The sequence below is a fragment of the Carcharhinus amblyrhynchos genome, chromosome 17 (assembly GCF_965287045.1).
Source record: "Carcharhinus amblyrhynchos chromosome 17, sCarAmb.v2.hapA, whole genome shotgun sequence".
In the NCBI taxonomy this organism is placed as follows: domain Eukaryota; kingdom Metazoa; phylum Chordata; class Chondrichthyes; order Carcharhiniformes; family Carcharhinidae; genus Carcharhinus; species Carcharhinus amblyrhynchos.
Window position 1 is genome coordinate 48,069,984 of NC_137340.1, and position 12,428 is coordinate 48,082,411.

General features: G+C 45.3%; 1 protein-coding gene across 1 annotated transcript in view; it reads right to left on the reverse strand.

Moving 5' to 3' along the window:
* Positions 1-486: 486 nt before the first annotated feature.
* hpse2 (heparanase 2) overlaps positions 487-12,428 on the reverse strand; it is a 290,363-nt gene continuing 278,421 nt past the window's right edge. Inside the window, exon 12 of the mRNA XM_080205316.1 lies at positions 487-699. Coding sequence (XP_080061442.1) covers positions 534-699 — 166 coding nt within the window. The 3' untranslated portion in view covers positions 487-533. The remainder of the gene's footprint in view (positions 700-12,428) is intronic.

Consider the following 12,428-nt stretch of genomic DNA (forward strand, 5'->3'; position numbering starts at 1 on the left):
ATGGAAACACATTACTGCCACTTACACAGACCAGACTAACAATAGGAAAACAATTAATCGAGTGTTTTGAAGAGGTTGCTATGGAGATTTGGGTCTGATTGACACTAGCTGACTAGAAAAATAACTCTTTTGTACAGAAGATACCTTGAGGCATTGTCACTGTGTGACCCGGAGTCTAACACGCTGGACGAACAGTGAGCTTGCTGAAAATTGTCCCTTCAGTGGTTCTTCTTTTCAGACAAATATCATTTGTTGGAACAAAGGGATTGTTGGAGTGTTTGAGCTGGATAGTCATTCCATGACGTAGGCAACAATCGACAAGAAAGAGAAGATGGGTGGGTTCAGGGGGTGGAGAAGGGGTGGAGGGGGAGCAGTGGTTTGCAGAGGAGAGAGGCATCACATTTTGACTTTTCAGTCAGGGACTTCGCAGGCCCTGCTTTCTTTCAGAGGATGTTCAGGCAGGAGCGCAGACAGTCAGCTGATATTGTTTAAAATATTGCTTTGGACAAGGTGGCAGGTCATTGACCTCTGGGCTACCGGAACTTGCAACAGGCAGCGTTGGCGTTCTTTACCACGTAGAATCCGATGGAAAGAGGGGGGACCACCACAATTCTTCCGGCTCGTAGAGTTCTTGGTTTTAGTTCGGGAAATGTCTCATCGTCCACCATTACTAGTGGCCGGCCATTCAGCTGTACAGTCCTAGAATAAAGCAAGACCAAGGATTAGGGGATCCTGCTCATGTAGAAGTCTGTATGATGTCGTTTATCTACCTGTCAATGGTTAGACTGCCTTATAAAGTAAATAAAAGCTCGCATTTATATCGGGCCCTCCATGACCACAAGACTTCCCAAAGGACTTTCCCGCAAAACTTTTGAAGTATAGTCACTGTTGATTTGATTTTATTTATTATTGTCACATGTTTTAGTACACAGTGAAAAGTATTGTTTCTTGTGCGCGATACTGACAAAGCATACCGTTCATAGAGTCCGTAGGGAAGAAGGAAAGTAGTATAGTGTTACAGTCATAGCTAGGGTGTAAAGAAAGATCGACTAAATATAATAGATTCATTTAAAAGTCTGATGGCAGCAGGGAAGAAGCTGTTCTTGAGTTGGTTGGTACGTGTCCTCAGACTTTTGTATCTTTTTCTCGACGAAAGAAGGTGGAAGAGAGAATGTCTGGGATCCTTCACTATGCTGTGTGCTTTTCCAAGACAGTGGGGAGCATAGACAGAGGCAACGTAGGAGACGCAACAACCAATTTGCACGCAGCAAGCAGCCATAAACAGCACTGTGATAACAACCAGATAACCTATATATTTTTTAAATGGTGTTGGCTGGGGGATAAGTATTAGAAAACAGAAAATAGAAGCAGGGGTAGGCCACCAGTCACCTCAAGCCTGCACTGCCATTCAATTAGATGAAGACACTGGAGGGAACACTCCAGATTTTCAAAATAGTGGCCATCTTTTCTATCCTCCCGAGGGGAGATAGAATCTCAGTCTGACATCTCATCTGAAAGGTAGCACCTTCTGCAGTGTGGCACACCCTCAGTGCAGCACATTGCTGCCAGCCCAGATTTTGTGCTCAAGTCTCTGGAGTGGGATTTGAACATTTGACCGACAGACTCCGAGCTCGGAGTGCTACAGGTGGAGCCACAGCCAACACTTTCTAGTTGCACGAATACACAAATTCAGTGTCAGTATGGCAAACACGTCAAGATGCTGCAGAGAGTGATACATAGCGAGGGTGGGTTGTCAGGAAGAATGATTCCATTCAGAAGTTCGGATTAATTTAAGAGGCAAACAGGTTCTGCAGTCAGAAGGTGACAAGGTTGTGCACACTTGAAGGATGAGAAAAATTGCCATTTTTATGTATGAACCAAACTTATGATTGAGGGCACAGTCTGTCAATAGAGTATTGGAACACACTTGCACATAAAGGTCGAGTATCCTTTATCTGGAATCCTCAGGGCCAAATGCGTTTTGGATTTCAGATCATTTCAGTTTTCAGATACCACATACAAACCTACATTGCAATAGCCTTAGCCAAGGCGAGCTAGAGTCTTGAAAGTAAATACAGTGGCAGGAAAAGTAAAATGCGTCGCTGAATATTAAATACATGGTAATAAATTTCTATTTGACATCTTCATCATAAAAATCACAAGGTAAACATTGCAGACAAATAACTCGACCCTTGGTCAATGAGATTAAAATAACAGGTGGTTTTTGGACGTGTTCAGTTTTGAATTTACAGATAATGGATTTCTTGACCTCTATCTTATGAGGGCAGAGACAGACTTTTTAACAGGGCCATAAACAGAACTTTGTAAGAAGAGGCACAATGGTCAGCATTGCTGCCTCACAGTATCAGGGGTCTGGGTTCGATTCCCGGCTTGGGTCACTGTCTCTGTGGAAACTGTACATTCTCCCCGAGTCTGCGTGGGTTTCCTCCAGGTGCTCCGATTCCCTCCCACGGTGCGACTGACATGTTGGTTAGGGTGCATTGGCCATGCTAAATTCTCCCTCAGTGTACCCAATCAGGCACTGGAGTGTGGTGACTAGCAGATTTTCACAGTAACTTCATTGCAGTGTTAATGTAAGCCTTACTTGTGACACTAATAAATAAACTTTAAACTTTAATACTAGCACATGCGCTATCTGTTAGGACCTTTTTGCTCCATTATGGGAAACTTTTCCAAGGCCTCCGGTATAGACCTGCTCCAGCGTGGAAGAGTGTTTGGGAGATAGAGGATAAATCAATCTGTGATGATTAACCCAGTTAAGCAAAATTCCACGCAGGGAACCTCATCTCAAACTATTCCCCCTTAACCTCAGCTGCCGCTCAACTGACCTCGCTCCTGGTCGTTGGTGAACATTGACCGTCTGTTGAATAGAATGTTGTGTGTGGCCATTTGCTCTGTTGAAAAATAAATTTAAAAAAATTTGCAAGGCGGCAAAGGAACAGATAATAGGGTCAGGGTGCAAGAAACTAAGCCAGTGGCAAAGAGAAACTAAAAGGAAGACGGCCAGCAGAGTCATAACATTGAAGGCAAGTCTCAGGAGCGAAAATAAATAAGAATCAAAGAGGGGATAGGTAAATATACAGGGAGCGACTGTAGTCATAACACCTCCGAAGGCATTTAGGGAGCACCTCAACTATTTCTTCTTCAAAGGCTTTTATGGTGGAGCTTCACTAACTTCAGAGTTGATTCTGATCTACCATTTGATCAGAGAATTCTCCTGTATGTATGGTAGGAATATACTACTGGCCTGCTAATCCAGAGGCCTAGGCAAATAATCCAGACAACATGAGTCCTCACAATGGCAACCTGAGAATTTAAATCCAGTTTTAAAGAATTGGACATTGAAGAACCGGTATTGGTTTAACGAACCATGAATCTGCCAGATTGTGGTAAAATTCCATGTGATTTGCCTACATCCTGACCCAGCTTGGCCCACATACCAGTTGTAGAGCAATGAGGCCTAGCAAGCCACTCGGTTATTTCAAACCACCCACTGCTACTTTCTCACAGCTGCTAAAGCTGGTCACTAAAGGTGGGGCTTGCCAGGAATGTCCACATCTTAAAGTTAAATTAAAATCTAAAATCCCACCCAAATCTGTCCAGAATCAAGTGGACCCAGAAATCGGGAGTATGGAATACTGTTGCCATGGCAAATCTCAGGAGACGGTTGTTTCCCATTGGATTCCGCCTCAAAATAATCTGCAATAGTGAATCTTCTTTCTTCCATCATGTTAACAATGATTAAAGATGGGAATATGACTCTAGGCAATAATGTGAAACAGGTTACACTGGGAGTTGTGCTATGGGATTCTGAGATGCGCTGAGACAAAGATGGTCCATCAGCTTGCTTCAGCTTCAATCCTGAAGCAAGAACAAGTGGCTGAGGCTCCACATTATCCACCAGGCAAGAGAAATTGCAAGATAATTTTCCTTTTACTCTCTGATAATGTAAATTGTGTGGTAGACACTTGTGCCAACCTTCTCTTGATGCAATCTTCTATAGCATGACTGTGAAATAACGTGTCCATAGTATGCCCACATTGCAGAAGGAGGCCATTTGGCCCATTGAGTCTGCACTGACTTTACCCAGGCCCTCTCACTGTAACCCCACATATTTGCCCTGTTAATCCCCCTATCTACACATCTTTGGACACTAAGGGACACTTTAACAAGGCCAATGCCCCCTAACTTACACATCTTGGGACACAAAGGAGCAATTTAGCATGGCTAATCCATCTAACCTACACATTTTTGGAGTGTGGGAGGAAACTGGAGCATCTGGAGGAAACCCACGCAGACACATGGAGAATGTGCAAACTCCAGACAGACACACGGCCAAGGCTGGAATCGAATCTGGGTCCCTGGCACTGTGAAGCAGCAGTGCTAACCACTATGCCACCGTGCCACCCTGCGTATCCCTGATGTTCAGCAAAACACATTCACCAGAAAACACATTTCCCGAAAGGATGTAAAGCAGAGGGAGGGGACTAATGGTGATGATGGCGATTCTAAGTTGAGATCATTAAAAATAAGTCAGACTCAATTTGTTTCTTCTGACACCCATCAAGTCACGCAAGGATGGAAGCTTTACCATTTCACTCACTGGGCAATCCCCGGTCAGGTATAACGGAGTTAGACTCAGATTAACATCTATCCAGTAATGTATGTGTCGGGGCCATGGAAATTTCCATGGCTGATCTGGGCTTTTATTGGGTAAGGACATTAAGGGATGTGGATCAAAGGCAATAAATGGATCTGAGGAACAGGCCAGCCATGATCAGACTGGAATATTAAACAACCTTGAGGGAATATGTGGCTTATATCTGATCCCACACTTCCTGTTCAGAGGTGCCTAAGGGAAGGAAAAAACGATGCCAAGTCAAAGAAGGAAATACTTGGAGGGTTGATCAAAAGGTTGATCAAAGGGGTTTCAAAGGAGAAGAAGGAGGTGGTGCAGACAGCAGCGGCTAGGTGAATGAAGTTACAACTACAAGAGTCAGATAAAAAGAGATAGTAAGCCAATCAGAGGAATGCAATGTCTGAGGGAGAGGAGGTTATTCTTGAAGCAGCTGCAGAGGGAGGGAGGGATTGGAACATGAGGATAGAAAATCTTCAATTTGGAGGAGCTGGCGGAACCACCTTGGCACAGTGGCAGTGGTTAGCACTGTGCCACTGTGCCACCCTGCATATCCCTGATGTTTAGTGCCAGGGATCTGGGTTCAATTTCGGCCTTGGATCACTGTCTGTGTGGAGTTTGCATGTTCTCCCCGTGTCTGCATGGGTTTCCTCCAGGTGCTTCGGTTCCTCCCATAATCCAAAAGACATGCTGGTTAGGTGGATTGACCATGCTAAATTCTCCCTTAGTGTACCCGAACAGGCGCTGGAGTGTGGGAAAAAGGGGATTTTCACAGTAACTTCATTGCAGTGTTAATGTAAGCCAACGTATGAGACTAATAAATAAACTTAATCAGGAGCCAATGCAGGTCAGTGATTAACGAGGGGTGATGAGTGAGAAGGATGTGGTGCAGGATAGGGGTTTATGGAGGGAAGCCATCTAAGGGAATATTGGGCCAATCAACTCAGGATCTGACAGAGGTGCGGATGAAAGTTGAACATCAGATTGGCTGGGGCAGGGGCAGAGGCAGCAAGAAGCAGTCTCTGTGATAGAGACCATCCCTGGTCAGAAACGCAGTGTAGAATCAAACAGGAGAGCACGATCGTGAGTCAGCAGCTTTGATCACCTCTCTCATTACTCCTAACATGGCTTCGTGTCAAATTGTGTTGCACAAAGCATGAAGCACTTTTGCTGTGGGAAAGCGACTATATAAATGCAAGTTATTGTTGTTAAGAAGATGAATCAGTGGCAAGCACGGCGGCACGTGGTTAGCACTGCTGCCTCACAGTGCCAGGGACTCAGGTTCAATTCCAGCTTAGGTCACTGTCTGTGCAGAGTCTGCACATCCCCCCTGTGTCTGCGTGGGTTTCTTCCGGGTGCTCCGATTTCCTCCTACAGCCCAAAGATGTGCGGATTAGGTTGATTGGCCATGCTAAGTTGACTTTAGTGTTGGGGGACTAGCAGGGTAAATGTGTGGGGTTACGGGAATAGGACCTGGGTGGGATTGTGGTCAGTGCAGACTTGATGGGCCGAATGGCCCCCTTCTGAATTATAGGGATTCTATGCAAGATGAGGAGGAATTTCTTCAGCCAGAGAGTGGTAAATCTGCGGAACTCTTTGCCGCAGAAGGCTGTGGAGGGCCAGGTCTTTGAGTATCTTTAAGATAGAGATAGATAGGTTCTTGATTAATAAGGGGATCAGGGGATATGGAGAAAACACAGGAGAATGGGAGTGAGAAAAATATCAGCCATGATTGAATGGTGGAGCAGACTCGATGGGCTGAATGGCCTAATTCTGCTCCTATGTCTTATGGTCTTATGATAGGTTCTCTAGTTCACCAATGTTGTTACTTTCTCACTGGGTGACATTATTTATAATAAAATGGAATTAACGTGGCAAGGTAGGGAGACTGTCCAAGTAATACTTGGCAATCACTGTTTAACAGCTGGGTATGAATTTGTCCAATTTATTTATTGGGCAGTGTAAGAATTGGATGTTTTATTAATCCCATGGGTTGTGTAAAGTGCTGAGTTTTGAAGGGACAAGCAAGGCCATATGGTGATAATTTAATGATAATTTCACTGTTATTTACTTAGGACGAAGGGAAAGCGATTAATATAATAAGCTCATCAGTTGCTAAGAGATGCAAAGAATTTGGAAAACCTTCGTGTTAACCACTCCACTAGTTCGCTTTGCCCAGAAGGTCTTGGTTTATAATCACAGAATTCTCTCAGTGCAGAAGGAGGCCATTTGACCCTTTGAGCCTGCAACCCCAACTATTTACCCTGCTAGTCCCCCTGACACTAAAGGACAATCAAGTATGATGAATCCACCTAACCTTACATCTTGACAGTGTGGGAGGAAACCAGGGCACTCGGAGGAAACTCACGCAGGCACTGTGAGAACATGCAGACTCCACACATACCGTCACTGAACCCCGTGTCCCTGGCGCTGTGAGGCAGCAGTGCTAACCACTGCGCCACGTGCCAAGGCTGTGATGGTGAGCATTCACACACCAACTGAATTAGGAGTGAAAAGCTCCTGTTTTCTTTTGGGCTGGATAGCTGATTGGTGCTGGCACCTCCAAGGCTGCCGTCAGAGGTTTGGAGGAGTGCGGAAGCAATTGATGCTAAACTGTCACAATTTATAGCATTAGCTCTGGATTCGAATCCCAGTCTAGAGACTCAAGGTTGACATTCCTGTGCAGTACTGGGAGTGCTGCCCTGTTAAAGGCGTTGTTAAGTTTGTCCTCATTGGAACAACAGAGGTTGAGGGGTGACCTGATAGAGGTTTACAAGATTATGAGTGGCGTTCTCAGAGTGGATAATCAGGTACTCTTTCCTAGGGTAGAAAAGTCAAGTACTTGGGGGCATAGGTTTAAGATGCATGGGGAAAAGTTTAGAGGAGATGTGCGAGGCAAGCTTTTTTGCACAGAGGTTGGTGAACGTCTGCAATGCACTGCCCCGGGGAGGTGGTGGGAGCAGGTACAATAGCGGCATTTAAGAGGCAATGAGATGAATGCATGAATAGGATGGGAATGGAAGGGTGCGGACTCCGTAAGTGCATAGGGTTTTAGTTCAGGCAGGCATCATGATCGGCGCAGGTTTGGAGGGCCAAAGGGCCTGTTCCTGTGTACTATTGTTCTTTGTTCTTTGTTGTTTGGTGAGATGTTAAAACAAAACCTCACCTGTTCTCTAAGGTGGACGCACGAGATCCCAGGGCATTGTAATCCAAGAGGAACAGGTCTCTGGTATTCTCGCTAATATTTATCCCTCAACTAATGAGTCGCAGAATATGTGGCAGTTATCACACTGCTGTTTCTTTTTCTCTGGGTGAAAGAGTCAATTACTAGGGTGCGTTGGTTTAAGGTGTGAGGGACAAGGTTTAAAGGAGATGTACAAGGCAAGCGGAGGTAGTGGAAGCAGATACGACAGTGACTTTTAAGGGGAGCCTTGACAAATATATGAAAAGCTTGGGAATAGAGGGATATGGTCCCCGGAAGGGGAGGGGGCTTTAGTTCAGTCAGGCAGCACGGTCAGCACAGGCTTGGAGGGCCGAAGGGCCTGTTCCTGTGCTGTAATTTTCTTTGTTCCTTGTTTACTGTGTCCAAATTGGCTGTAATATTTCCAACTTCATTGGCTATTAAATGCTTTGGAATGTTTGGAGGTTTCGAAGGTTAGCCATTAAGGAAATTTGAAATGCGAGTCCTTTTCTGTCCAACAAGAAAAATTTCGATAAATTTGGAAATAATCACTAAAATTTCCGCTATTATCCCCAGAGGGACATTGAATTCCAATTATCTTCCCCCCGCCTAGTTATATTCTACTCTCCCACCTCTGAGCGCGGAATAACAGGAGATTGTGTTTACACTTGGCATTCTATCAGGTGAGGAGACAAGACATTCATTTAGATGGGTTCAGTGTTGATTCTGTTTACATGTGGTCTGTCCGTGAGCCCTTAAATGTCTCATGTTTGACCCCTGACCTGTTGCCAGCGAACTAATTTCAGTTAGGGCTGTTGTCAAGGTTACTATATTGGGCTTTAATATCCCAGGTTTTAGACAGAGGATGAAACGTCAGCTATAATTCTGTAAACCATTGAGATAGAGAATCTGGTGAACTGATGTAATGACAATAATCTCTTCCCAACATCAGAGAAACAAAGGAGATTGTCATCGACTTCAGGAAGCATAGTGGAGGACATGCCCCTGTCTACATCAATGGGGACAAAGTAGAAAGGGTTGAGAGCCTCAAGTTTCTCGGTGTCCAGATCACCAACAGCGTGTCCTGGGCCCTCCATGCTAACACCTCTACTTTCTTAGGAGGCTAAGGAAATTTGGCATGCCCGCTACAACTCTCACCAATTTTTTACAGATGCACCACAGAAAGCATTCTTTTCGGTTATATCACAGCTTGGTATGGCTCCTGCTCTGACCAAGAACACTAGAAACTACAAAGGATTGTGAACGAAACCCAGTCCATCATGCAAACCAGCCTCCCATCCATTGACTCTGTCTACACTTCCCTCTGCCCTGGTAAAGCAGCCAGCATTATCAAGGACCCCAAACACCCTGGACATTCTCTCTTTCACCTTCTTCCCTCAGGAAAAAGATACAAAAGTCTGAGGTCGCATACCGACCAACTCAAGAACAGCTTCTTCCCTGCTGCCATCAGACTTTTGAATGGACCTACCTTGCATTAAGTTGATCTTTCTCTACACCCTAGCTATAACTGTAACACTACATTCTGCACTTTCTTGTTTCTTTCTCCATGAATGTAATGCTTTGTCTATATAGCGCGCAAGAAACAATACTTTTCATTGTATGTTAACACATGTAACAATAATAAATCAAATCAAATTCTCACTCCTCTTTCAAAGGCTGAAGGAAACTGAGTATCTCTTTATTGGAAAGGAGAAAATCTGTATGGGACCTTGGCCCAGGTTTGGGTAGTTAAAGAGGGTAAGATTATATATGCTGGTTGGCTTTCTGTTCCAAACGTGTTACTTCGCCATCAAATGTGACATGACATGAACCAAACGTTCCATCCCCGCAATGGAATGGAAAGTACTCCATGGAGATACCCGCTTGTAACAATGTATTTGGAAAGGGAGATTAGAGAAGGAAATGGTAAAGGGTGGGGGGAATGGGAGGAATAGAGGATTGAACTGAAAAAGCTGTGCCAAGGACCCAGATTTGTTTCCTGGCTTGGGTCACTGCCTATGTGGAGTCTGCACATTCTCCCTGTGTCTGTGTGGGTTTCCTCCAGATGCCCCAGTTTCCTCCTCCCACAGTCCAAAAGACGTGCTGGTTCAGTGCATTGGCCATGCTAAATTCTCCCTCAATGTACCCGAACTGGCACCACTGTGTGACAACTAGGGATTTTCACACTGACTTTGTGGCAGTGTTAACGTAAGCTTACTTGAATGAACTAAAGAGCCTGCATGAGCCTGCATGGGCTACAATGGATTGAAGAACCTTCTATGTTGCAACCTCCAGGCTTGTGACTTTGTAGGTTGTGAATATTGGCAAGGAGAGGATACAGAAGCATGACCAATGAGTTCCAAATGGGCTGGTGCCAATTAACACCCACAACAAACAACTTTTTCCAGTTCCTGAGTCTTTCATTTCTGCCTCAACATCCCACGAGCATGCGGTTAACAGAATTAAAGACAGCAATTGAATATTAATGTGTGGTACTATTGATGTGTAGGCTACATCTAAGTCTCCAACCACCCCATAGGGAGCTTTACAATCTTCTTTGAATATTAACCCACCACCAATTTCCTCGGATCCTGGTTCAAGTGCACTGGGTCAACGTGTGGTGGGATTCTATAGTTATACTCAGGCTGTGTAACCCTCTTCCTCTGCAAATCTGCATTGCATTAGACATCTGTTTACTGTCAATGGCATCACACTGACCCAGATTGTGTCCTCTGTTATACCAACATCCTTGGGCTGGGTAAGAAATCTCATAACACCAGGTTAAAGTCCAACAGGTTTATTTGGAATACAAGCTTTTGGAGTGCTGCTCCTTTATCAGGTTAGTTGACTCACCGGATGAAGGAGCAGCGTTCCAAAAGCTTGTATTCCAAATAAACCTGTTGGACTTTAAGCTGGTGTTGTAAGACTTCTTTCTCTGCCCACCCCAGCCCAATGCCAGCATTTCCACATCATCCTTGGGCTGGGAGCAGAGTCAGCTGACGTTCCTTTGGAGAGTCGGTGGAGACTCAAAGGGCCAAATGGCCTCCTTAGAGTCACAGAGATTTACAGCTTGAAAACAGGCCCTTTGGCCTAACTTGTCCATGCTGCCCTTTTTTTTACCCTAAAGTAGTCCCAATTGCCCGCAATTGACCCGTATCCCTCGACCCCCAACTTACCCATGTAACTGTCTAAATGCTCTTTAAAGGACAAAATTGTACCCTCCTCTACTACTACCTTTGGCAGCTTGTTCCAGAAACTCACCACCCTCCGTGTAAAAAATTGCCCCTCTGGACACTTTTGTAACTCTCCCCTCTCACCTTAAACTGATGCCCTCTAGTTTTAGATTCCCCTACCTTTGGAAAAAAATGTTCAATCTGAGTCATAGAACCCTACAGTGCAGAAAGAGGCCCTTCGGCCCATCGAGTCTGCACCAAACACAGTCCCACCCAGGCTTTACCCCCAGATCCCTACATATTTTACCCACTAATCCCGCTAACATATGCATCCCTGGACACTAAGGGGCAATTTCTTAGCCAATCAACCTAACTCGCACATCTTTGGACTGTGGGAGGAAACCCACACAGACATGAGGAGAATGTGTGAACTCTACACAGACAGTGATCCGAGCCAGGAATTGAACCCCGGTCACTGGAACTGTGAGGCAGCAGTGCTAACCACTATGCTACTGTGCCGCCGTGTTGACTATCTAACTGATCTATACCCTTCATTATTTTATAGACCTCTGTAAGATCACCCCTAAGCCTCCCACACTCCAGAGAAAAATGTTCCAGTCTAGCCAGCCTCCCCTTATAACTCAAACCATCTGCACTGTAGTAATTCTATGGTTCTAGAGTTTCTATAGCTCTTGCAACTGATGTTTTTATTCTGTGGGACCTGGGCATTGCTGGCTAGGCCAGCATTTATTGCCCATCTCTAATTGCTCTCGAGAAAGTGGTGGTGAGCTGGCTTCCTGAACCGCTGAAGTTTATGTGGGTGTAGGTACATCCACAGTGCTGTTAGGTAGGGAGTTCCAAGATTTTGATTGTGAAGGAACGATGATATAGTTCCAAGTCAGGACGGTGTGTCTTGCAGGGGAAATTGCAGATGGTGGTGTACCCTTGTGGCTGCTGCCCTTATGCTTCTAAGCGGTAGGAGCTGCAGGGTTGGGAGGTGCTTTTGAAGGGGAGTTGCTGTGGTGTCTTCTGTAGATTGTACACACTGCTCCTAGTCTGAGTGTTTTAAGTTAGTGGATGGCGTGCCGACCAGCAGATTGCTTTGTTCTCAGTGACGTCAAGCTTGCTGAGTGTTTGGAGCTGCATTCACCCAGGCAGGCGGACAGTATCGCACCCCCGACACGTGCCTTGTAGATGGACAGGCTTTGGGGAGTCAGGAGGTGAGTTACTTGCCTCAGAATCCCCAGCTTCTGACCGACTGCTCTCCAGTGACCTCTACTGGAGAGTGTATGTGTGAGCAGCTGAGCTGAAGGTGGCTCCTCTGTGATGTCTGCAGAACTTTCCGGCAGGATCTAGGTTCAGAAATGGCTTTGCCGAGGACACCACTAGCTACGATTGAGATGTCTACATAATTTTA